Consider the following 25068-nt stretch of genomic DNA (forward strand, 5'->3'; position numbering starts at 1 on the left):
CTTTTAAATCCCCCAAATATATTACTTTATTTTGTTTTACAGACCAGACTTTATATTTCTGTTAAACATATGTTTTCAGCCAGTTCATCATATCCTTTCTTGCTTCTTCAATGTAAGGTTTATCTCGAGGTTTCATATCGTCTGGCTTTAACTCTGCAAAGCCATGAACTTGTCCAGGATAAACTTTAATTCTATATTCAACTTGACAGTACTGTTTCAGTTTCTTCTCCAGTAAGATGATCTGCAACACAGAGCATCCTTCCATTATTGTGTTATTTTTAATTTTCGTTTAACTAGTCAACTCTCAGTTTGTCCATTGTTTGGCTTTCTGGAAGATGTGATCAGTGTCTTCTTTACTTATCTAACACTCAGGCCAGATTTTATTACCTAAACTCTTTTTACAGGCTCTTTACCAATAAAGAAGAAAACTTATATTTGAAATATGACTCTGAGAGATATGAAATAAATGTGTTAGTCTTTAAGGTGCCACAAGACTCCTCGTTGTTTTTGCTGAAATAGACTAACACAGCTACCCCTCTGAAATCTGAGAGATATGGCAATTTCCTCCCCTATCCTTAAAAAACCTTAGTGAATTAAGTCTTAGTATCATTGGGGTTCATTGTACCAAATACAAAGTTTATGTATTATTGTGGGCCAGGATTGTATGTAACCTCTGTAGGGGGAGATCCGATATAAGGCCTGATTGATCAAAGGACTCTACTGAACAATGTGCCAGATAAGAATGAGCTTTTGGGACAATACGTGTGAAGTGGATTTCCTGGAAAATATCTCAGGCAAGGTGAATGCAAATTCTGCACCACCGGTTATGCAAAAATCTAGCCTTTGAAGTTACACCCTAAGGAACAGGCCTTTGTGAATCACCTGTTATGTGAGGCCAGTATCACAAGCCCACATTGTATAAAGGAAAGACTGAACTATTCATGGTTGTTCTGGCTCTGAATCTGAGGCTTTGGCTACACTTGCATTTCAAAGCGCTGCCGCGGCAGCGCTTTGAAGCGCTAAGTGTAGTCAAAGCGCCAGCGCTGGGAGAAAACTCTCCCAGCGCTGTCCGTACTCCACATCCCTGTGGGGAATAATGGACAGCGCTGGGAGCGCGGCTCCCAGCGCTGGGGCTTTGACTACACTGGCGCTTTGTAGCGCCGCAATTTGCAGCGCTGCAGAGGGTGTGTTTTCACACCCTGCTGCAGCGCTGCAAATTTGTAAGTGTAGCCAAGCCCTGAGACAGTTATGAACTTATAACCATGGGGAAAACCCAGTTGTGAGTTTTGAAGGACTGATACCTACCAGAGCCAGAGGCTGGAGTTGAGGTGATCTCTGGTAAGCTTTTTAGCAGTATGTAGATTCTTTTATTGTTTTTACTATGTTTGCTCTATAATGCTTTCACCATAAGAATAAATGTGTTTGATTAGAAAAAGATGTGGTAACTCATAATTGCTAGCAATTACATTGTTCTTAGCATTCAAAGAGAAAACAAAGTGCAGACTCTGTCCTATTTAGGCAATCTGGCTTGCTGGGAATGTCACAGAGTAGGCCAGAAATGGTGCAGCTTGACAAACCCCGGTCAAAAGGGAGGGACTAGTTGCCTTGAGTACAATCCTGTCTAAGACCCTCCCACTGCTCCTGCAATCACAGCTACATTCTATTTTTAGTGCACTAGCTTGATCAGAGCTAACGTGGGTATGTCTCCTCGAGCTGGAAGTGTGGATGTACCTACAGTTGTACATGCATGGGCCAGATGTGAAGGGGAATTTCATTTTTAATGTGTAGACCTGTGCAGATGCCTGTGCAGTATTATCTATGAAGATGAGTATGTAAGCATTGTAAAGAAGTCCTGCTTCCTTTTGTACTATATATAGTACATTAAAAAAACCCAATCCTATGTTAAAAGAACGTTAAGGTTGCAAAGTCAACCACTCAGAAATTAGAAAATTAAGGTCCCCTTTGCTATCTTAATTCAGCCTCTTTGTGCATATGCATTATGATACAGTCTCCAACTACATTATCACATACTATTTTTCCCACAGGACCCCTGCCTCATTCAGTAAACAGAATGAACTGTGCTCTGGGGCTGAATCAGGGTTGGGTAGCGAAGGAGGCAGTTGTCTCCTTTGCTGCAGAGTTTGGAAGGTCTGTTAGTTGGAAGGAAGAGAAAGGAGGGTCTCAAAATAATGTGTTTGTGTAATTAAAGAATGTAATTCCTGTGCACAAGGGGTCTGAATTAAGGTTGCATGAGCAACTGTAAAATTTCCTTTACTTTGCAGTCAGAACATTCTTTTTATGTATTTTTTTCAGATGTAAATAGGGAAGTGTATGGAATGAAGCCTAGGTTTGGTGCCTCACCAGAGCACATACAGTGCAGGAGAGAAAGTTCCACTGCTGTGCAGCACATTGCAGATGATGGAAGCTTTTAGGGGATTTTTTGTTTTTCTTTTTTTAAGAATCTAGGAATTTCTATTAAAAAAATAAATTAAATAAAACTTGAAAAATAAAAGCACTTAGAAGAAAAATTAAAGGTAATGTGTCCTGTGCAACCTTAATTGTTCCCTCTTGTGTTTATGTACTACAATGCAGTCTTTATGTAATCACATACTAAGGGTATGTCTTCACTACTGGCCAGATCAGTGGGCAGCAATCGATCCAGCTGGGATCGATTTATCGCATTTAGTCTAGATGCGTTAAATCAATCCCCGAGTGCTCTCCCGTCGACTCCTCTACTCCAGCTTGGCAAGAGGCACAGGTGGAGTCGACGAGGGAGCGGCATCAGTCGACTCACCACGGTGAAGACACCACTGTAAGTCTATCTAAGTACGTCAAAAGTTGCGTAACTTAGATCAATCCTCTCCCTGAGTGTAGACCAGGCCAAAGGGCCCAAGCCTTATTCAGTTTGCAGGGTGGGTGAGATAGCATTGTGTAGTGAATGAAGCTAGGGAAGAGTACTGTGTCCTTCACCTTAGAAATTGGACAGTGTGTAGTGAATGAAGGTTTTGTTCAGTCAGTGCAAGGACAGCCATATTTGAGGCATGGATCCACATATTTAAATAATACAAATAAAAATAAATATAGATCAGCTTCTTCCTTCACTGAGCACTATCCATACTACCCAGAGAAAAGGCAAGAGTTCTACTAAACAAAAATAATGTAATGATCATGTAATTAAACAATGTGGGTGACATCCTGGCCCCACTGAGGTCAATACCATCACTAGAATGGATTTCATCCTGTGTCCTAATGCATACGGATAAGGGCACAAAGTTGTTCATCCAACCTTAATTTTGGCATTTCCTGTTGTGTAAGTGTTTCATTTTACACCTCAAGATTCTCTTAATGCAGTTTTTGTATGGAATTTAGATTTTCCTGATGCATCTATTCCATGCTGTAGGCACATTACATGGATTAAAGAACATTCTTATGAAAAGATGTCAAGTACATCTGAGAAGAATAGGTCTCCTATATATTGTTCCCAAAAGGTCTCCATTTCGTTCTCTCCAACTCATCCCCAGTACAGTACTCCCACTCCCCAGGAATAACCTGGGGAAACAGCTAAGACTTGTGGAGTGTCAGGATCAATACCCAAATCCAGGCTCTTGCAAATCAAGGTGAGAAGCAAGTTTCAGAGTCAGGGAATCCTTTCTGAAGCCCTGATTTGGGAAAGCACTGAAGCATGTGTTTAAATGCTTTCCTGAATAGGGATGGACTCCTGAACTGGGGCTTCAGAATGTCCTGCTGCCAGTCCTCTCCCACTTATGGATTATTCCTACAGCATAAACTATGGTGTTGTGGTGATGTGCCATCACTGTCACTGCACAGGCAGGGAATTTATGTGCAGATCAGGTTCTTGACTCCTATTTATATACTTATGTGGCCCTTGTCATGATAATATTTTAGTGCCTACCAAGCATTAGTGAATTTACCCTCACAGCACCTTTGTTAGGCAGGGAGGTATTACCCTCATTTTACGGAGGGAACCAAGGCATGGTCACCCATGTCTACACTGGGAAAATACATTATATTAGGAAATGTACTAATGTACTAGATAGCATACTGGAGTGGGCCTTAGGAGAGCTGGGTTCTATTCCTAGCTCTGCCCCTGTCCTTGAGCAAGCCACTTCCTTCCCTGTGCCTCAGTTTCCTCATCTATGACTTGGAGATAAGGATACTGACCTCCTTTGTGATCTACTAAGGACAAGCCCTATATAAGAGCTAGGTATTGTTAATTATAGCTAATCTTACATCATTCCTTTTAAAAAAAAAAAAACACACTATATTTCCTCATCTAGCCAGGGCTTAAGGTTTACAGGCATGTTAAGTAAAATATATTCATTACCACTTTTCTAACGTAGTGCATTTTCCCAGTATACCCCAGCTGACTAGGTGACCTGCTCACAGTCACTCTCAGGCCTGGTCTACACTAAGGGCGGGGGTCGAACGAGGGTACGCAAGTTTAGCTGAACTCGAAGTACCCTAGTTCGAACTACTTACCCGTCCAGACGCCGCGGGATCGAAGTCCACGGCTCCAAGGTCGACTCCGCCACTGCCGTTTGCAGTGGTGGAGTTCCGGAGTCGACGGGAGTGCGCGGGGAGTTCGAACTATCACGTCTAGATTAGACGCGATAGTTCGAACTCCGAGAAGTTGAACTCACCGCGTCGACCCACGCGGCAAGTGTAGCCAAGGCCTCAGAGAGTTCTGGGGCAGGGTTGAGAACTGAACCTCTGTCTCCAGAGTCTAAATTCAGTGGCTTAACCCTGTGCCCTCTAAGAGGCAGCACAAATATCCAAGTGGTTAAAGTGTATGGTTTGTACCCACTGGAGTCTCTCTGTATATGTTCAGCCCTTGCTTGCTGTGATACAAAGAGGCTGACCTTTGGCCCCACCATGTTTCTGTTCAGTCCCCCTGAAAGAGAAGCTATACAGTGGCTTCTGTGTAAGCTCAAGGAGAAGTTAAAATATAGGCAGAAAAATCCTACTGCTCTGCTCTCCTACCTCCCCATTGGCTTCCTGGCAGGCCAGCACAGATATCCAGTAGCCAGAATTCTGCCTTATAAGATAAAAGCATGTCAGGAAAAGAGAAATCTGTTTTGAGACAAACACTTACTTGGTCATATGAAATGGTGTGATCTTTTTCCCCAAAAATAAAAAATGTCGGGTTCAGCAAATTATATCTGTCATCAGAGTCTCTGATTATTCCTATAACACATTTTGAGAGAGTATTTAAATCATGTGACATCTTTCAAGGTGAGCTGCAAATTTAAATACAAAACTTCTATTTGCTTCAGCAATATTTATTTTTCATTATAAAAATGTCTGTCACAAATGCTACGTGCACACGTAGATCAGCTTTAAAAATCACACAGGGTAAAATATAGTGTAAAAAACCCTTGGAGAACCTCAAAACGCTCAACTTTCCTCAAGCCAACCCAGCAAGTGAAAGATTGCATATTCAGGTACATGGGCCTGGCAAGATAGCCTGAATGTCAACAAAGGTGGGTTATTGGGACCAGTGAGGGCAGTAAACTTTAGAGTAAATAGCCCCCTACTCGTCCCAAAATTTGGGATGGAGCATAAGGAGAAAGCTATGTAGGATAGACAGGATCCAAGATGGATAGGGCTTTAAAAATCAGCAACTCTTGGCAATGGCTTCCAATTGGGGGTAGTTCAGTCTATGGAGTGCCAATATGTAAGAAGCACCACAAAGCAGATAAGAGAAGTTGCATTCTGCAGTCAATGGAATTTGAGCGGTCACAAGACTGACATTCAGCACTTTACAGCAATCTAAACTGGAAGTGGCTAAGGCATGGATAAATGTGACTAGGTCCATATCCGAAAGCAAACGCTGTACCTTTCTTGCCAAGCCAAGATGAAGGAAAGCACTCGTGGTTGCTGCTGTACCAGGGAACTAACATGGCTCCCACATTGTGCAACTTGTTAACAGTTGGCAGATGTACTCCTCCCCTTAGAACAGGCAGCAGAAGTCCTCTCTGCCATCATCTGTGCCAAGTGTCCAGTCTAACTTCCTGAAATGTCCCTACTAACTAGGCTCAGCTGAACATTCAGCACATGAACATGAACAACGGACAACTTACCTTTTCTCCTTCTTTCAGACCACTTATATCCGAAGTTATTTGCTTGTGCTCTGGGATATCCCAGTATGCATTATGCCAAATTGCAGAGAACCCTGCTGGAGCATAGAGCCAGTCAAGTTGAAATCAGGAAATACTTGTTTCTTAGGGTTAGTCTTCACTACGGGCTAAATCGGTGCCACTGTGATTGATGCAGTGGTATTGATTTAGTGGGTCTGGTGAAGATGCGATAAGTCAATGAGAGAGCGCTCTCCCATCAACATAGCATAGTGTAGACACCGTTTTCAGTCAATATAAGTTGCATCGAGGTAAGTTATGTAACTTACATAACTTAATTAGTGTAATTTACAACAATTTACAGTGTTAGTGTAGACAAGGCCTTAGTATATTTCACAGATTAGCACATGTTTTTCCCCAAAGATTTTGGGGAAAAAAGATTGCAATTTTCCAAGCAGTTATGGAGCTGGTGAGGACATTTGATGAAAAATGACATTTTCTGTTCTGTGAACGTCTAAAATACTGGCTGTCCCTTTTGTTAGTGGAAGCATACAGCACATATTGCTGAAATAAATAGTTATATTTAAATCTGCAGCTCACCTGTAAATTGAATACTTATAGAAATCTAAATAGAGCAACATCTAAAATATGTACTCCACATAATCAAGTGAGCCTGCTCAAGTTTACATGCAATCTTCACTACCGTAGAGGGACACCCCAGTCTTTAATTCAGGATTTTTCAGCATCAAGTGATGTACAGCCATTCCACCCCAGGAAAACCCAATGACACCGATCTTCTTTACACTGCATTGCTCCTTTAGATACTTCAAGACAACATCAGCTTCCCTAAGACACAAACAAAAGTGAACTAAGAAATCTATAGTAGAATCGCTACCTGAAAAATCTAAAAAGAAAACACAAAAGTACATAAAATTGTCCCCATCTTCTCCTTCTGTCATTTAAAATTATTCTAACCCCAGATTAGGTACTGCTATTCTTAAATATGGGTTTGCAAGTATGGCCCTAATTCAGAAGACTATCCCTATATTGGACAGCAATTAAGCATGTGCTTAAAGTTAAACATTTGCTTCAATAGAACTTAAGTAGAGTATATTAATCATGGACTGAAATAATTATCTAAATTGGGAGCTATTGTGCCATTTCCAGGAGAACTGACTAAGAATTACTTCAGCCAGAAGGGAACTAATAAGAACAAGACATGCAAGCAAGTGCAAATGTGCACGAATAGAATTTTACATGATGGATTGTGGGAGCAGAAGAGCTTAGCTTGATTCTGTAAAAATGAAAAACTTATTTAGGTAAAAAAATGACATGACTATATTATGACCCACCTCATACTTTGTGATGTAGCATAAAATAACTCCAGCCAAGACCACTTGACCGAGTGTTAAACAATTATCCAACTAAACATTTTTCCAAAATTAAACTAACAATAACTACTACACAAAAAGGCACATGTACTGCATATGAAGGCTAATATAACAAATTTGGAAAGTGTTTTTAATGTATACCATGTCAATTCTTTTTTTTTTAATTGCAGAAGTCTCAAGAAGTTTGAAAACATTTTCATTTTATTATTTTTCCAGAAGAGTCTGATTTTTCAGTTTTTAAGTTTTTATTGTAATTGCATATACTAAGCAAGATTTTCAAATCTCAGTGCCTAAACTGATAGGTAAGTGCTGTGACAAAGTTCCTCCTCTACCATGGTGGGTCCTGTGCTTATTGGCAGATTTGCTCACCTCAGTGATCTTCCCCACAGTCTGGGTCAACTTCTCCTGTGTCTAATCAGGAGTTGGGAGGTTTGGGGGGAACCTGGGCCCACCCTCTACTCCAGGTTCCAGCCCAGGGCCCTGTGGATTGCAGCTGTCTATAGTGCCTCCTGTAACAGCTGCATGATAGCTACACTTCCCTGGGCTACTCCCCATGGCCTCCTCCAAACACCTTCTTTATCCTCACCACAGGACCTTCCTCCTGGTGTCTGATAATGCTTGTACTCCTTAGTCCTCCCACTCCCTGCACCTCTTGCTCCTCTCACACACTTCCTCTCCTCTGACTCCCCCTCACTTGACTGGAGTGAGCTCCTTTTTAAACCCAGGTGCCCTGATTAGCCTGCCTTGATTGGCTGCAGGTGTTCTAATCAGCCTGTCTGCCTTAATTGGTTCTAGCAGGTTCCTGATTATTCTAGTGCAGCCCCTGCTCTGGTCACTCAGGGAACAGAAAACTACTCATCCAGTGACCAGTATATTTGCCCTCTACCAGACTCCTGTACCCCACTGGTTTGGATCTGTCACAGTGCTTACATATCTGCACATTGTGTTGGGAAAGAATTCTAAAAGGTAAATGTTCAGCAACTATCTGTTCTGAAAATTCAGTAATATTGTTATACGCACAGATTCAGGGATCTGCGTAGTCAGAAGCTGTACTGGCAGCAGTAGGGGATAGGCCAGCTGCACTGAGCTACCCCTAAGAGGTTATGGAAGTGCTTAGTGGCCCATCAGTCAATGTCATCAGAGCAGATGGGTGTCACTCTGGCTTTATTGTCTATTTCTTGAAGTTTCAGACTCTCCTGATGGACACTGAAGAACTAACAGTGCCTCCCTGAATTCAGGAGCTGGTTTGTTGCAAATGTCAGTATGGACTACAGATAACTGTACCTACATTTTATCTTCTGTTTAAAAGTGATACATTTAATCAGAAGTACTTAGATGTCTTCCTCAAAGTACTTAAAGAAGAGCTGCAGAAAGGACCTGAAAGCTCCCCCTCAGAAATCAAGCACTGGCATGCAATGACAAGATACTAACTCACTAGTGTATGTACACACTGTGTAAAGTGAATGTTTTGGAAGATATGCCAAGGAAGCATCAGATACATGTGATGTATGTTAGACAGCCCTCCCATTGACACACTGAATCAGCATTCAGCTGATCATTTCCTCTGCAGGCATCAATATTCCCCTGCCACAAGAAACATGCTCTTTAATATGTTCTAGGGTAATCCTGCATATTTTGCTTAGGAGCTGTGCAGGAGAATAAGTCCTATTATCAGCAACTGGAGAAGGAAAGTGTCATGTGAGATGGGCAGACAACAGCTGACAGAGAATGGGAGCATTCTACTTGAAGAACTGATTCATGGAAAACTTTGCCTCCTTTCCACCTGGAGTTTGGAGAAAGATCAAAGCCAGCCTCAGTACCTATGGATACAGGTGATATAAAAAATAATAATAATTGGAGATATACCTATCTCCTAGAACTGGAAGGGACCTTGCAAGGTCATCAAGTCCAGCCCCCTGCCTTCACTAGCAGGACCAAGTACTGATTTTTGCCCCAGATCCCTAAGTGGTCTCCTCAAGGGTTGAACTCACAAGCCTGAGTTTAGCAGGCCAATGCTCAAACCACTGAGTTATTCCAGGGGGCTGAAAGTGGTGGGACACCACAGAAGTAATCTGGAGGACATTGGGAAGTGGCTGGTACTCTGCAGTGAGGTTAAGAAGATAGCATCTGTATGTGCCAAAGCCAGAGAAAGGAACTGTGGTTGGGGAGAAGGGGAGGTCAAACTCTTTCTCAGGAAGAGACAATGATGCTACAATCCATCCAGCAGGTGGGGATTATCCACAACCCACATGAACTAGCTGCCTCCAGGTCAGTATGTTGGGCAGGGTGTAGCATGTTTATATTGCTCACAAGATCATGTTCTCATTAGTTTTTCCTACTGCTACTCCTGAGACTCACTGTAGCCAAGAGTGGGGTGTTTATCAAAAATGCCCCTCACCAAGTGGCAAGATTTGCAGCTCCACAAGTGAAAGACAGAGCATTCCCAGGTGTGAACACAACAGTCTATCCCACGGGGAAGCCCAACCTACTGCCCTTACAAGGTTAACAGAGCACAGCAGACACTTTGCCCTGCCAACAGTGTCATTCAAGCAGGTGTCTGAGATCTGTATGTCTGTCAGTAATAAAAATTTGCCTCCCCCCTACCATCTTCCTTGTGTAAAATATGTAGACCAGAGCAACCCTCCTACAAGAGTCCCCTGGTGTGACCCAGGACCTCTCCAGACGCAACTCCAGCTACCCTTGAAGAGGACATGTCCATTGCAAAGGAAGAGACAGGAGCCAATAGAGGAGTGATATGTGAGCCTTGACACCAAGCTGATAGCCCTTTACTTCACTACTGAGAATAAGGAGGAAATTACTCCAGTGCACCACCAGGCAACTCCAACTCCAGCCCCACAGCATCCATCCCAACACAGAATTGTATCTCTCCATTTGGCCCCAACTCTGCAGCACATAAACCATCTGGAAGCACAGCCAGGCAAGGCTCAGCATCTCCTCCTCCTGAGACATTGCCCACTACAGAACTACAACCTTTTCCCCCATCCCACTATCCTGAATCTGATGAGCAGGAAACAGCCATTCCCATCAACTCCCCGCACCATGGCACGTGCTCTTCCCCAGGTCCGGCAGGAGGAAGGGGCATAAATTGTATGGAAAGTCCCTGACCCAGGAAGAGACTTGGCCCTTTTGAGGAAGCAGTGGTGGTATAGTGCCAAGAGCAGCAGGGACTCTGGATGCAGGGGGCAAGCCCCAGGAACTGTGTGCGGAGCAGACTGCAGCAAAAGCTGAGGCACAGGGTACAACTGCCATACATTGCCACTGGGAGCAGGTCTGTGCAAGACTTGTGGAGGAGCAGCAGAGACTGGGCAGGGAGCCCATGCAGAGGGGTCCCAGTGAGACACAACCCTACCAGATCCTGGCCTGAAAATCTGCAAGTTCCTATTTGCTCTGAGGGAGACTGGATTGGAGAGAGCATCCCTGGCAATAGGCCTGAAGACTGGACTGCCCCCAGAGGCCTATACAGGAACTGCTTTTGTTTGGCTTTCAGCTGTAACTGTTTAAGTCACTGTACCTAGGGTATCTGCAACCCTTCCCTTTCTTGCCAAATATCCCTTCACTTTAGCCAAACATCGGAGTGATTATTGGGACCCACCAGGTTTAACACCCACAGGGTCTAGCAGCTGAAGCCCCTTCAGTGTTTGCCCCAGTCATGGTACACACCAGCGTTAGAGGTTTGGTGTGCCCTGGTCCTGGGTGGCTATAGTAATTATGCCATCATCTCCACAAAGTGGGAGAGCCCAGACTCACATCCTACTTTCAAGAGACACTCGCACCATCAGGGCATTGGTCAGATAAATAGTAAGTTAAAAAATAAGCACCTTTCATGGCACTTTTACATATAAGTGAAATCCATGCAATTCCCTTCACTCCTAGTTTTCCCTCCCTTTCTGTAATCCTTCCTCCACATCCTTACACTTTTGAAAAATAAAAAGCACTGCGTGATCACACAGTTTTGAAGTAACCCTCTTTCCCCTTCATTAGGCATCTTTTGCAGTTCCCCCCAGGCAGCCTTGAAGCACTGACCTGGCCCCAAGAAAGAACATGATGCAGCAGCTCTCCTCTCTTCGTATCCCCAGAGATGGCCTAACTTTTCAACCTTTAACTCCTGTTATGCTCTCTCCCACCCAGGCTTTGTCTACTCTGTAATCCAGAGGAGTGATTGCAACACCATAGATAAGTAGATCAAAGCAAGCTTGAATAACACTAGCAGTGAAGCCAGCATGGATGGGGGCTATTTGAATATCTACCCAGAGTCCTGGGCAGGCAGGGCCAGCCATTGCAGCCACCCATATTGCAGCAGCTTCACTGCTGTTATTACTCAAGCTAGCTTTGATCTAGCTACATCAGAGCAAGCCCATGCAGCTGCCTAAAGGCACATAAATTCTCTTTCATTGCTATATTAAGTCAACATCTTTACGTTTAGGTGCTCATGAAGCTTTGAAATTTCCAGCATAAATATACATCTTACCTACAGGGGCGGCTCCAGGCCCCAGCACGCCAAGCGCGCGCTTGGGGTGGCATGCCACGGGGGGCGCTCTGCTGGTCGCCTGGAGGGCAGCAGGCGGCTCCGGTGGACCTCCCACAGGCGTCCACTGGTCCCACGACTTCAATGGAGCATCCACAGGTGTGCCTGCGGGAGGTCCACCGGAGCCGTGGGACCAGCGGACCCTCCGCAGGCACGTCTGCAGGAGGTCCACTGGAGCTGCGGGACCGGCGACCGGCAGAGCGCCCCCCGCAACATGCCGCCGTGCTTGGGGTGGCGAAATTGCTAGAGCCACCCCTGCTTACCTATCTACTTTTGTGGGATCACGATCTTTCAACCAGTCACGAAACTCAGCCCAGTGATCAGCAGATGTCCAAGGTTTTTTTCCCAGAAAAAAGTCTGGGCAGATGGCTCTGTATGAAAAAATAAAATTGAGTCAACTTTTAGGTCCAGGCAACAGCAACAGGGAAAATCTATGGACACTGAAATATTCATTCATCCCTATTTTGCCCTATAATGGTCACCCACATGGTTAGTGTCAGTATCAGCTCCTAATCATCATGCTATCCCAGTAGTCAGAAAATTACTTAGCAAGGTTTAGTAAGACTGAGTACCTTTCCCAGACCTGAAGAAGAGCTTTGTGGAAGCTTGAAAGCTTCTCTCTTTCATCAACAGAAGTTGGTCCAGTAACAAGTATTACCTCACCCACCTTGTCTCTCTAAAAAAAATATAGTGTTTCTGTAGAAAAATTAACTGATGCTATATCACCTTATCTTTAAAAATCAAATCCAAAGGCCAGTGCATTTAAAAGAAATCTTCATCGCTATGCACACTCACTCTCTCTCATGTTACATCTTTGCTAATGAAAGCTAAAAGAAATATTGTCATGTTGTCTAGGCTCAAAGAAGTTTTGTTTTAAAGAGCAGTTGCACAACCTAACATGAATATACATTTCTTGTTAGTATTTCTAATTAAATTTCAGTTTAAAACAGTTTCAGTTTTTTAAATCACCCACACTGCTGGACACTCAAATACAGCAACCTTTTGTTAGTGCACTGCAACTTGACATTTCTCAGAACTCTGCTTGTGCTGCCATTATGTTCCAAGAATTGTTGCAGCCTGAACTGAGAAAACCTATTCTACACTGGGATCTGTCAGGGAGGTACCACTTTTATGTGTCCTTTATTCTTCGATAAGTAATTCAGACTAAAATGACATGATTTCTCCTTGTGTATGGAAAACACAATTTGGAAATTTGAATCTGGTGAACCTGAGTGTGTCTCTTTGAGAAGAAATCAGTAAAACAATAATGCTTACACATATCCCTCAGCTGCCACTAGATCAGCTATGTATCTAATGTCTGGGAATTGCCATCCATATATGTCATGAATCACAATCACAGCTTTGTCCGTAACAGAAGACGGTTTGCAAACATATGCCTTGATGTGCTCCACTTGCTCTTCATGTCCAAGGCCCACATAATCAGTTCTTTTTCCAATATCATATAGGAAAGGTTGAGCATCTGAAGTCATTTGAAAAGCTAAAGTAAAATAGAAATGAAAAAAAGATATTAAACTATTAGCATAAAACAAATTAAATACAAGTTGGATTTGCAGAAAATATTACATTGAGTGACGTTATAACATTAATGAATAACTTTAATATGTCATATCTAAGGGCTGGTCCACACTAAGAAGCGGGGTCAAACTAGGGTACGCAAATTCAGCTACGTGAATAGCGTAGCTGAATTCGAAGTACCCTAGTTTGAACTACTCACCCGTCCAGACGCCGCGGAATCGAAGTCCGCGGCTCCAAGGTCGACTCCGCCACCGCCTTTTGCAGTGGTGGAGTACCGGAGTTCGAACTATCGCTTCCGGAGTTCGAACTATCGCGTCCAGATTAGACGCGATAGTTCGAACTCCGAGAAGTCGAACTCACCGCGTCGACCCGGCTCGTAAGTGTAGACTAGCCCTAAAAGGGAAAATTAAAATGGAATGGTAATGTTCCAAAGTGAGAAACTTCAACCAATCATGTTAGTAACCTGAAAATAAAGAAAGGAAGATTAAAAAAAAATCAAAGTTAAAGATTGACATACACAACTTAAATATTTGGGGCATATTTCTGATATCACTCCTTTTTACCCTTATGCAATGCCATTAACTTCAAAGCAGTTACTCCTGATTTCCATTGATGTGAAAGGAGAAACAGACCCATTATAACACAATTTGATGTGAATCAGTAAGAACCTCACATGAAGAAAATGCTAGAAGTTGTCAGTAATGATTTGGACTGGTTATCTTGTGGTATTCCTACACTTGGTCAAGTTCATGGATAGTAAACTGCAAATCAGGAAGTATATATCTGATAGTTAAGGATACGATTTAGTCACAAAGCAGGGCTGCCCAGAGGATTCAGGGGGGCCTGGGGCAAAGCAATTTCGGGGACCCCTTCCATTAAAAAAAAATTTGCAATACTATAAAATACTATATCTCGTGCGGGCCCCTGCGGGGCCCGGGGCAAATTGCCTCACTTGACCCACACTCTGGGTGGCCCTGTCACGAAGGTCACAGATGCCGTGACTTTAATGAACCTCTGTGACTTATTTGACTTCAGCCCCTGTGGCGGTGGCAGGGGCTGGAGCTGTCAGCCGCCGCGGCAGTCAGCGCCCCTCCTCCCCCCAGTTATTTTTAGTAGTAGTCAGGGACAGGCCACAGGCTTCCGTAAATTTTTGTTGGTTGCCCGCGACCTGTCCATGACTTTTACTAAAAATAACCATGACAAAAGCTTACCCTTAACTATAGTCAGTATGGGTGGTGGCAGACATCAACCTTTGTAGGCTTATATCACGAACCCAAACAGTTTCTCTCTAGCTGTGGAGGTAAATTTGAGATCAACATCAGAGAAACGGTAATTCTAGAATAAAGATGTGACTTAAGGTTGGTGCATTATCAGACCATGATTTGAAGGTCTTGGCCAGACTTAAACCATTTGGGCTGATTTTTTCCATGCTAAATGTCTGCCTCGGGCTCAATTTTGTTGTTTTTTTTTTTTGGAAAATTTCAGCAAAAAGGGTCCAGCCATTTCTGAAAAACAGATTAGGGGAAAATATGTTTTTTTGCCCATGTTAAAAAACTTCTTACAACTGTTTTACTGAGAAAGTTTAGCATCTTCATGCTTTGGAGCAGGGGTTTGAAATCTGTCAAGGGGTGGCCATTGTGTCATTGATGTGCTTTTTGCCATTCTCATAAAAAAAAACAGACCACATTTAGTGAGTATCTAAGCCTCTGAAAACTCTTAGTTCACATGTGCTCAGTAGACACTTGTCAGAGTTTGGCAGCTAAATTCTCTGAAGATTCCATCAGCATGGAGAATGCTCAGTCCCAGGACCGCAGGGGCTGAGCAGGACTTTCACTGCAATTGCTTCTGGTGCTGGGGGCTACTATGGCTCTGAAACTGAGAGCAGGGAGTCTGTCTTCCCTGTGTTTTCAAGGCTGCCCCTGCTGGTGCCCAGGCTGTGTGGAGAAGAAGACAACCTGACTCAGGCAGAGAAAAACCAGACCTAGGGGGGACAGCAGTGGCAGTGAGACAATAGATTTGGGACAAGGAGTTGGGCCTAGAAATTGAATGTGGGAGTTGTTGGGGGAGGGGAAACAGACAAGGATCCTTGCGGTGGGGGTAGAGACTGAGTATGGTGGTAAGAAGGGGAGGAAGACTGAGGATCCAAAGAGGAGCCTGGGCTGGCTGTGCAGGAGACTGGAAGGGGATCCCAATGAGTGGGGAAAACTAGGATTTGAATGGGAAGACCAGAACTAGCTGGGAAAGAAGACATTCTTTAGTTACATAGAATCATAGACTATTAGGTTTGGAAGGGACCTCAAGAGATCATCTAGTCCAACCCCCTGCTCAAAGCAGGGCCAATCTCCAAATGGCCCCCTCAAGGATTGAGCTCATAGCCCTGGCTTTAACAGGCTAATACTCAAACCACTGAGCTATCACATCCCATTTTTTCTACAGGACCCCGCCTGCCTCATTCAGTGCACAGGATGAATGGTGCTTACTGAACAGCTACTCATTATTGTGTTTTCTCCTCACTGTTCAATGCATGACCCCAGAACTTATTTACTGCATGTTATTCAAAACAAACCCTCTCTGAATACAGAATTATTAATTTCCTCATGGGCTTATTTGTGTTGTTTATCACTATAGTAACTGAACGCTTCATAAACATTTATTTTCTCAACACCTCTATGAGGTGAGGTGGTATTATTAGCCCCAATTTACAGCTGGGGAATGGAAGCTCAGAGGGATTAAGACAAAAGATGCCCCCACCAGTTCTTCAGAGCAGCATTCAACTCAGGGGTGCCATTTAGGGAAGACGGGGGCTCTACCCCACCCCCGAAGGTTTTGTACAGGAGCTCTACATCCTAGCCCCAGGCAAAGCTCTTAACTACAGAGCAGCCTGAGTGTGGAATTTGACATCTGCAGAGGAGAGGTGCTGCTCCCAGTTTGTGCTCCTAGGGCAGGGAGTCAGTATTTTGTTTACAAACAGAGGTAGCATGATTAAGAGAAAACAGGGCTGGTAATTAAATTAAGGATCTTATGAAATGAAAGTCCTTAGATAAGCCTGTAAAACAGGAATTCCTCTGCAGGGCAGGTGTGTGTGTGCTGAAGAGAGAATGCACGGGACTCAGAAGAAATACAGCCAAGGCTTCTGAGCCAAGTTTACATTCAGAATAGAGGGAAATGTGAGGGGGATGGGTGAAAAGAAGGGGCCAAAACCCAGAGAAGGGCTAGGAGTGGCATAGAGAAGTTCCCATTCTATCTGTGGTACTTATGTGGCCCCATCACCATAGTATTTGAATGCTTCACAGTGGTTTCCCCAGGAATTGAAATGGGGGCAGGGGGGTTCAAATTTACAGGGGGGGTGTCAGGACCAATGAGATATATAAAATAGATATGAATAAAGTCAATGCTTTGTTAGGATGATGCAAATTTAACATAAGAATAATGCAAGTTACACCAAAACACTTAACAGGTCTAGATTTCTAAAAAAATATAAATTAAAAAAAAAGTATTTAATTTAAATTGACTTTTGAAAAGTAAGCCATCATGAGATAAGAGGGAAGGTCCTTTCATGGATCAGTAACTGGTTAAAAGATGGGAAACAAAGGGTAAGAATAAATTATCAGTTGTCAGAATGGAGAGAGATAAATAGTGGTATCCCTGAGGGGTCGGTACTGCGACCATTACTGTTCAACATATTCATAAATGATCTGGAAAAATGGGTAAACAATGAGGTGGCAAAATTTGCAGATGATACAAAACTACTCAAGATAGTTAAGTCCCAGGCAAACTGCAAAGTGTTACAAAGGGATCTCACAAAAGTGGGTGACTGGGCAACATAAATGGCAGATGAAATTCAATGTTGATAAATGCAAAGTAATGCACATTGGAAAACAATCTCAACTATACATACAAAATGAAGGAGTCTGAGTTAGCTGTTAACACTCAAGAAAGATCTTGGCGTCATTGTGGATAGTTCTCTGAAAACATCCACTGAATGTGCAGTGGCAGTCAATGATTCCCAACATTCTGTCTGCTTTTTTTAAAAGAACAGGAGTTTCCATTCCCAGTCACAAATCTAGAATTCTGGAGCAAAGTCACCAAAATATAGTCCAACAAACAAATGTTCCTTTAACATGCCCCTCACTTTTCCCTCCACTGCACCCCACTCACTGGTGGTGTCTTTGGTCAGTGAAGACACAGAGTTCAGAGGTGCTTTCACGTGAGTACACCTCCCAGGTGGGGGGCAAGAAGGCACCTTGCTCGTTCCTCCAGCTGCTCACTGTTCACTCTGGCCACGGTTGTTCATTGTGCTACCATTCACTCCACCACTCTGTTGCCAATGGCCCTGCGCAGTCACCTTCTGCTGCCACCTGCCACTGTGACCTCTGTGAGTTGGTCTCTTGAGGTTCCACCCAGCTCTCAGTGATTTCAGCTGAGCTCTCAGTGGGGGAACCTCGCTGCTAGTGCAGTCTGGGCTGTCTTTTACACAAAAACACTGTGCCCACACTGTCCCACAGCAGGACTAAGCACTTAGACCTGATTATCAGTGATTTCAGCTGCAGTGGTCACAGGGCCGGCTCCAGACACCAGCCTACCAAGCACATGCTTGGGGCGACCCCTAGAGACGGGGTGACACTTGGGGTTTGTTTTTGGATTTTTTTTGGTTCGGGCGGGCGGCGCTGGGGGGAGGCGGGGCTTGGGAGGAGTGGCACCGTGCTGGGGGGGCGGGGACTTGGGCGACGCAGCGCTCGGCAGGGGTGGGCTTCAGTGGCACGGCACTCGGGGGGGCGGGGACTTGAGCGGCACGACGCGACGCTCAGGGGGCAGGGACTTGGGCGACGCGACGCTCAGGGGTGGGGACTGGGGCAACGTGACGCTCGGGGGGCAGGGACTTGGGCGACGTGATGCTTGGGGGGCGGGGCGGCGCGGTGCTCGGGGGCGGGGCGGCGCGGCACTCTTTGTTTTCGCTTGGGGTGGCAAAAATGTTAGAGCCGGCCCTGAGTTGTCACTTAACAGAACAAAACACTATCTGTGGAGCCTAATCAGCTCTGTCTTTAAACAGTGGAGAGGGATAGGTCCCCACCCTCTCTCTTGATGCCCTCAATCAGCACAGGCTAAGTACAGTTCAACTGCCCTTTACTCATACAATAAGAACAACAACATTTCATTCTCAACCCCACCCCCCGCATCAAGTGATTTGTAACCCAACTCCAGGCAAAATCTGTCACTTGAGCAACACAGCTCTGTTTGCTGGATACCTAGGTAGTTTAGGTGTGAATGTAAATACAATCTGGTCCTGAAGCCTTTCCCTCTACCTCATCATTAGCTGTAAGGGAGAGCTCATTTAGACTTTGCTTACAAATCATCATTTGAAATTATTAGGTTGGCCAACGTCACCAAAATGAATGCACTGACATTGTCATAAAAAACAACAGCTGTATAAGGAAGTTAGTCTATGTTCATACTTTTCAAATCTATTATACTTTCAGATACACGTATTTTATCATACACTGTACATGCTTTTAAAGTGTGTATTAATGTTTCAATTTCAATTCAAATTTCCAAACAGGCACTAAATTGGCATGTTTCAGAGTAGCAGGTGTGTTAGTCTGTATCCGCAAAAAGAACAGGAGTACTTGTGGCTCCCTAGAGACTAACAAATGTATTTGAGCATAAGTTTTCATGGGCCCACTTCATCGGATGCATAGAATGGAACTTATAGTGAGGAGATATATATACATACAGAGAACATGAAAATGTGGGAGTTGCTCAACCAACTCTAAGAGGCTAATTAATTAAGATGTGCTATTGTCAGCAGGAGAGAAAAAATTTTTGTAGTGATAATCAAGATAGCCCATTTAAGACAGTTTGACAAGAAGGTGTGAGGATACTGTAAAGCAACAAAAGAATCCTGTGGCACCTTAATGACAGACAGAGTTCTCTGCAGCATGAGCTTTTCTGGTGATGCAAGTCTTCTTCAAGAAGAAGTCTTGCATCTGAAGCTCATTCTGCTCACTTATGCTGCATAGCATCATTTCCACAGGATTCTCTACAGAATTTAGACAGCTTTTTCAGAAGGTTTAACATGGGGAAATAGATTCAATGTGAGTAATGGCTCAGCCATTCCCAGTCTCTATTTAAGCCTAAATTGATTGTATCTAGTTTTCATATTAATTCAAGTTCAGCAGTTTCTAGTTGGAGTCTGTTTTTGAAGCTTTTCTGTTGCAAAATTGCCACCTTTAAATCTGTTACTGAATGGCCAGAGAGGTTGAAGTGTTCTCCTACTGGTTTTTGAATGTTATGATTCCTGCTGTCAGATTTTTGTCCATTTATTCTTTTGCATAGAGACTGACTGGTTTGACCAATGTACATGGCAGAGGGGCATTGCTGGCACATGATGGCATATATCACATTGGTAGATGTGCAGGTAAACGAGCCCCTGATGGTGTGGCTAATGTGATTGGGTCCTATTATGACGTCACTTGAATAGATATGTGGACAGAGCTGGCATCGGGCTTTGTGGCAAGGATAGGTTCCTGGGTTAGCGTTTGTGTTCTGTGGTGTGTGGTTGCTGGTGAGTATGTGCTTCAGGTTGGGGGGCTGTCTGTAAGTGAGGACAGGCCTGTCTCCCAAGATCTGGGAGAGTGAGGGATCATCTTTCAGGATAGGTTGTAAATCTTTGATGATGCACTGGAAAGGTTTTAGTTGGGTGATGAAGGTAATGGCTAGTGGCATTCTGTTATTTTCTATGTTGGGCCTGTCTTGTAGTAGGTGACTTCTGGGTACTCTTCTGGCTCTGTCAATCTGTTTTTTCACTTCAGCAGGTGGGTATTGTAGTTTTAAAAATGCTTGATAGAGATCTTGTAGGTGTTTGTCTCTGTCTGAGGGATTGGAGCAAATGCAGTTGTATCTTAAAGCTTGGCTGTAGACAATGGATCGTGTGGTGTGTCCTGGATGGAAGCTGGAGACATGTAGGTAAATATAGTGGTCAGTAGGTTTCCGGTATAGGGTGGTGTTTATGTGACCATCGCTTATTAGCACAATAGTGTCAAGAAAATGGACCACTTGTGTGGACTGGTCTAGGCTGAGGTTGATGGTGGGATGGAAATTGTTGAAATCATGGTGGAATTCCTCAAGGGCTTCTTTTCCATGGGTCCAGATGATGAAGATGTATCAATGTAGCGCAAGTAGAGTAGGGGCATTAGGAGATGAGAGCTAAGGAATCATTGTTCTAAATCAGCCATAAAAATGTTGGCATACTGTGGGGCCATGCAGGTACCCATAGCAGTGCCGCTGACTTGAAGGTATATATTGTCCCCAAATGTGAAATAGTTGTGGGTGAGGACAAAGTCGCAAAGTTCAGCCACCAGCTTTGGCATGTAACTAGTTCAAAAAACTGGAGAGGTGTTGGGGAAATTCAAGGAGGATGTACACCCACCCAGGGAGGTGTAGGGAAATCACTGGTGCTTCACAATGTCTAACCTATTTCTCCTCACAGCCCCTCTGTAACCTAGAACAGTGCTGTTATCCCCGTTATACAGATGGGGCACTGAGGCACACACAGACTAAAGGCCAGATTTTCAAAGGTATTTAGGCACCTACTGGGATTTTCAAAGCACCTAGAAGGTTAGGTTCTTTGTAAACCCCACTAGATACCTAGTTGCATCTTTGGGTACCTAAAATGCTTTGAAACTCTGTCCCTAAGGGACTGACCAAGGTCATACAGGAAGTTTCAGGGAGCGGGGGGGGTGGGAGGGTGGGAGGGATACAGGTCTCTCAGGGCTAGCTCCCTATCCACTGGACCAGCCTATCTACTGCATGCTGCAAAAAAGAGAGGACTCTGATAGATGGGAGCAAAACCAAGAAGGCCAGTTCTCTGAGACTCCAGCAATGGGTCCCAGGTGATTGGGAAGAATGTCATGGTTGATAGCATGAAAAGCAACACAAAGGTCAGGAAGGATGAAGAAAGAGCAAGAATGAGAGTCAGATGAGAAGAGATCACTTAATTCCCAAGAGGTGGCAGGTTCTGCCCCCAGGCTGGGTTGTAGAACAATGGCTTCTATGAAATTTTACATTTTAATTGAAAATCATTTTGTTTTGTCATTTTTTGTTCTGAGTTTGAGAAAAGGAACGAATGAGAAAGTGTCGCATGAGTATCATATATGTTTATGCCTCACATTCTTAGGGTTTCAGATGTATTCAGGCCAATTACAGAGAAAAGAACAGAAATCTCATCCACAGAGTCCATAAAGTCGATGATTATTGTCATAATTTGTGTTATTCACTGGGCACCATCTGTGTGCTCAGCACTGTTCAGAATATGCCAGAAAATATAGTCCCTGAGCCAATGTGTATAAAATGTGTAGCCCTGGATAAGATTACTCTGATATTTAAGTATGAAGTGTATAGTTATGGAGCACATATTAATACCTCTCAGTGGAGGCACTGACGGCAAAAGGAGTTCTGCCTGATTAAGGACTGGAAGATTGGACCCTCCAACTTTTTTTTCAAGAGGCAGAGCTGCCCAGAGCGCCTGTACCTGTTTATTTTCCTTTCCTGCCTGCAGTGGCCCTGATATACCTCAGAACACTCAAGTTTTTCCTCAACTTTAAAATGTGGAATTTTCTTGGTATTTGGTTTAAAATATTCTCCTGTGAGAACTGCAACTCAATCACTGTAGTGTTGTGTTTAAGAGCCTTCTGGAAAGTAACTAGCCTTTAACCCAGGGGTCGGCAACCTACAGCACGCGTGCCAAAGGTGGCACATGAGCCAATTTTTCATGGCACATGGTGGCGGGCTGAGCCGCTCTGCCTGCTGCCGCTTTGGGGTTTCTGCTGCCAGCTCCTGCCAGCTGGGTCTCACTGCCAGTCCCACTCAGCACCCGCTGCTGGCCGGGGTGAAGGAACCTCAGGCCAGCAGTGGGCTGAGACCCCGGCTGGCAGGAGCCGGCGGCCGAAACCCCAAAGCAGGGGCAGGCTGAGCCGCTCAGCCTGCCCCTGCTCTGGGGTTCCCGCTGCTGGTCTCTTTCCAGCCGTGGTCCCGCCGCTGGTCCCACTCAGCACCTGCTGCCGGCTGGCAGCGGGCTGAGACCCTGGCTGGCAGGAGCTGGCAGCCGAAACCCCAGAACAGCGGCTGGATGGAGGCAGAAGCTTGGTCCTGCTAGCAACCAAGCTCCCCCCTCCCCCGCTTCTTCCCCCAGAGTGCTGCTTTCCTGCCCCTCCTCCTCTCCTTCCCTGCACCGATCAGCTGATCACCCTTGCAACAGGGAGGGGGAGAAGTGGAGCTGCAGCATGCTCACTACTCCAGGGAGGAGGCAGAGAAGAGGTGGGGACAGGGCCTTGGGGAAAGGGGTGGGAACGGGGCATATCACCTCCAGCCCCCTGCCGTGAGGCGCTCATGGCAGGGGGCTGGGAGCACCCCCATGAGCCAAGCACCCCAGCCCTCTGCCCTTACCCCCCCACACACACACTCAGCATTCTGCTCTGCACCCCCCGTACTCTCCAACCCTCTGCCCTGACCCCTGCACCCTCCACACACACACCCAGTCCTCTGCCCTGACCCCTGCACCTCCTCATACACCTCCAGCCCCTGTTCTGACTCCTGCACCCTCAATCATATCCAACCCCGCCACACCCCATGCCCTGACTCTTGCACCCCCCACATCCCCACCCCCACCCTGAGCACCAAATGGGAGCTCCTACACGCGCCCCCACATTCCCACATGCACCCCTCGCACCAAATGGGGACTGTCCCAGGTAAGCGCTCCACACCTAAACCTCCTGCCCCAACCCTGAGCCCCATCCCTCATTCTAACTCCTGGCCAGACCCTGCACCCCAACCCCCAGCCTGCTCCTGGCTGTTGTTCTAAAAGCTATGCTCTAAGAATTATTTTGGGGGAGTTCTACGGCCTGTGTTGTATGGGAGGTCAGGCTGGATGATCACAATGGGCCCTTCTGGCCTTGTAATCGATGAATCTATAATTCAAGGACTGTGTTAAGATCATGCCTGGTAAACAAGTGAAATGTGGGACCAAAAATCAGTGAACCAAAATTGGTTCGTCAGAAATTAGGCCTAACTGGTGGACACAATAATGAAGGGATGGGCTATTCCACCCATCACTCCCTTTTGGGGAGTCTGAAAAAAAATGACTGGGGTCAGGAACTGGCTACCACGGCACTAGCTGGCTGAGGCTGTGTCTACTCTGTGAGGTAGAGGTGTGATTCCCCTGCTTATGTACACATGCTTGTCCCAGCTCTCATCCAGCTACTGCAAGTATAAGTAGCTATGTGGCCATGGCAGCCCAGGTAGGAGCAATAGAGGCATGGCTGAGCCATGCTGAGTACAAACCCCCCTGAAAATGGTATGGCTCCTCCACTGCTGCTACCCATACTACTGCAGCTACACTTCTGTTTATATTGACATTAGTTCTCACCAAGCTACCGCAAATATGTGCACCTGAGCAGGGGAATCATACCACTACCTTATAGCATAGACATAGCCTAAGAAATGGGATTGGACTTTAGCAACAGCAATAACAACTAACTTCTTCTCTTTTCCCCAAAAATGACAGCTATTACCATCTAGGAGACTGTCAAACAAAGGCTTTTTTCCTACTGAAGACTCTCTCCAGCTAAAGGTAAGGGAAACAGGGGTATTGGTAAAGTGAAAGTCTTATTGAATACTTTACATTTCAAATACTTTAACTGTTTTTCCTCCTTTTCTGTATCTTTAATAAAAGACTAAAAGAGTTTTTAATGGCATCCTTGCCATGGTACTAAGCAGGCTGAGATCTTTGTATACCAAATCCCAGACCTTCTTTAACACTATTTAATGTTGGACACTGACAGAGTCATGTTAACCTCTTTGATTCATTGGGCCCATATATTTCAACTAAATTAATGTAATAGTGCTGAAGAACTATTAAATTATTATTAGAAAAAAACCTAGCCATTTCACTACTCAATAAAGTCACATTCTACCCTTGATCTATGTGCAAACCCAGCCATTGACATCAATGGGAAATCTGCTGTGGGTTAGGGGAGTATATAGACATAAATTTACACCCCAGCCTACAGAGCATAATTCAAAATGAAACTCAGCCCTTTCCCCAGAATGAGTCAAACACCCCTTGAAGGGCTGTCTCCATTACTCTGGATCACCTGTCCAACCCTCACTGCTTACAGCAAGAGAAGTAAAAATCTTATTTTACAGTGGTGATTTTGTCCAGTATTTTGGTCATTTTCAAGGAGACATTTCCAACCTCTCAATGGTTTCAAATGTGCCCCCCATCCCCATTAGACCTGTCCTGCAGTTGGAGCAGCTGCTGCATTTCTCTGCTCTCAACACATTCTTAGTGGAAGGATTTTCTGTGCATTACCTGCAGTTCGATCCCAAAGAGTAGATCACTCCCTTCTTCTCTTAAGCTAGAAACCTGCTCAATGTCTCCAAATAAAACAGGAGAAAAACCAGCTGCCAATGCGTTGTTGCTGCTTCTAGCACGCTGCAGCTCTCC

At 44.7% G+C, this 25068-nt stretch overlaps 1 protein-coding gene across 1 annotated transcript; it reads right to left on the reverse strand.

Annotated features, from left to right (window-relative positions):
- LOC120398950 (carboxymethylenebutenolidase homolog) lies at positions 1 to 25068 on the reverse strand. Its single transcript, XM_039526755.1, has 6 exons — positions 24934 to 25068; positions 13308 to 13530; positions 12296 to 12403; positions 6799 to 6941; positions 5114 to 5205; positions 1 to 241 (listed from the first exon to the last, which is right to left on the reverse strand). The coding sequence occupies exons 2-6, from the start codon at positions 13520 to 13522 to the stop codon at positions 62 to 64; spliced, it is 738 nt and encodes a 245-aa protein (XP_039382689.1). The 5' UTR covers positions 13523 to 13530; positions 24934 to 25068; the 3' UTR covers positions 1 to 61.

The sequence above is a fragment of the Mauremys reevesii genome, linkage group 2, assembly GCF_016161935.1.
Source record: "Mauremys reevesii isolate NIE-2019 linkage group 2, ASM1616193v1, whole genome shotgun sequence".
Taxonomy (NCBI): Eukaryota; Metazoa; Chordata; order Testudines; family Geoemydidae; genus Mauremys; species Mauremys reevesii.

Coding starts and splice junctions, on each gene's coding strand:
- LOC120398950 (XM_039526755.1), bottom strand. CDS start 13,522: ATGACTTCAGATGCTCAACCTTTCCTATATGATATTGGAAAAAGAACT. Junction 12,404..13,307: donor GTGGCAGCTGAGGGATATGT/GTAAGCATTATT, acceptor TTTTTCATACAG/AGCCATCTGCCCAGACTTTT. Junction 242..5,113: donor ACACCATTTCATATGACCAA/GTAAGTGTTTGT, acceptor TCTGTGTTGCAG/ATCATCTTACTGGAGAAGAA.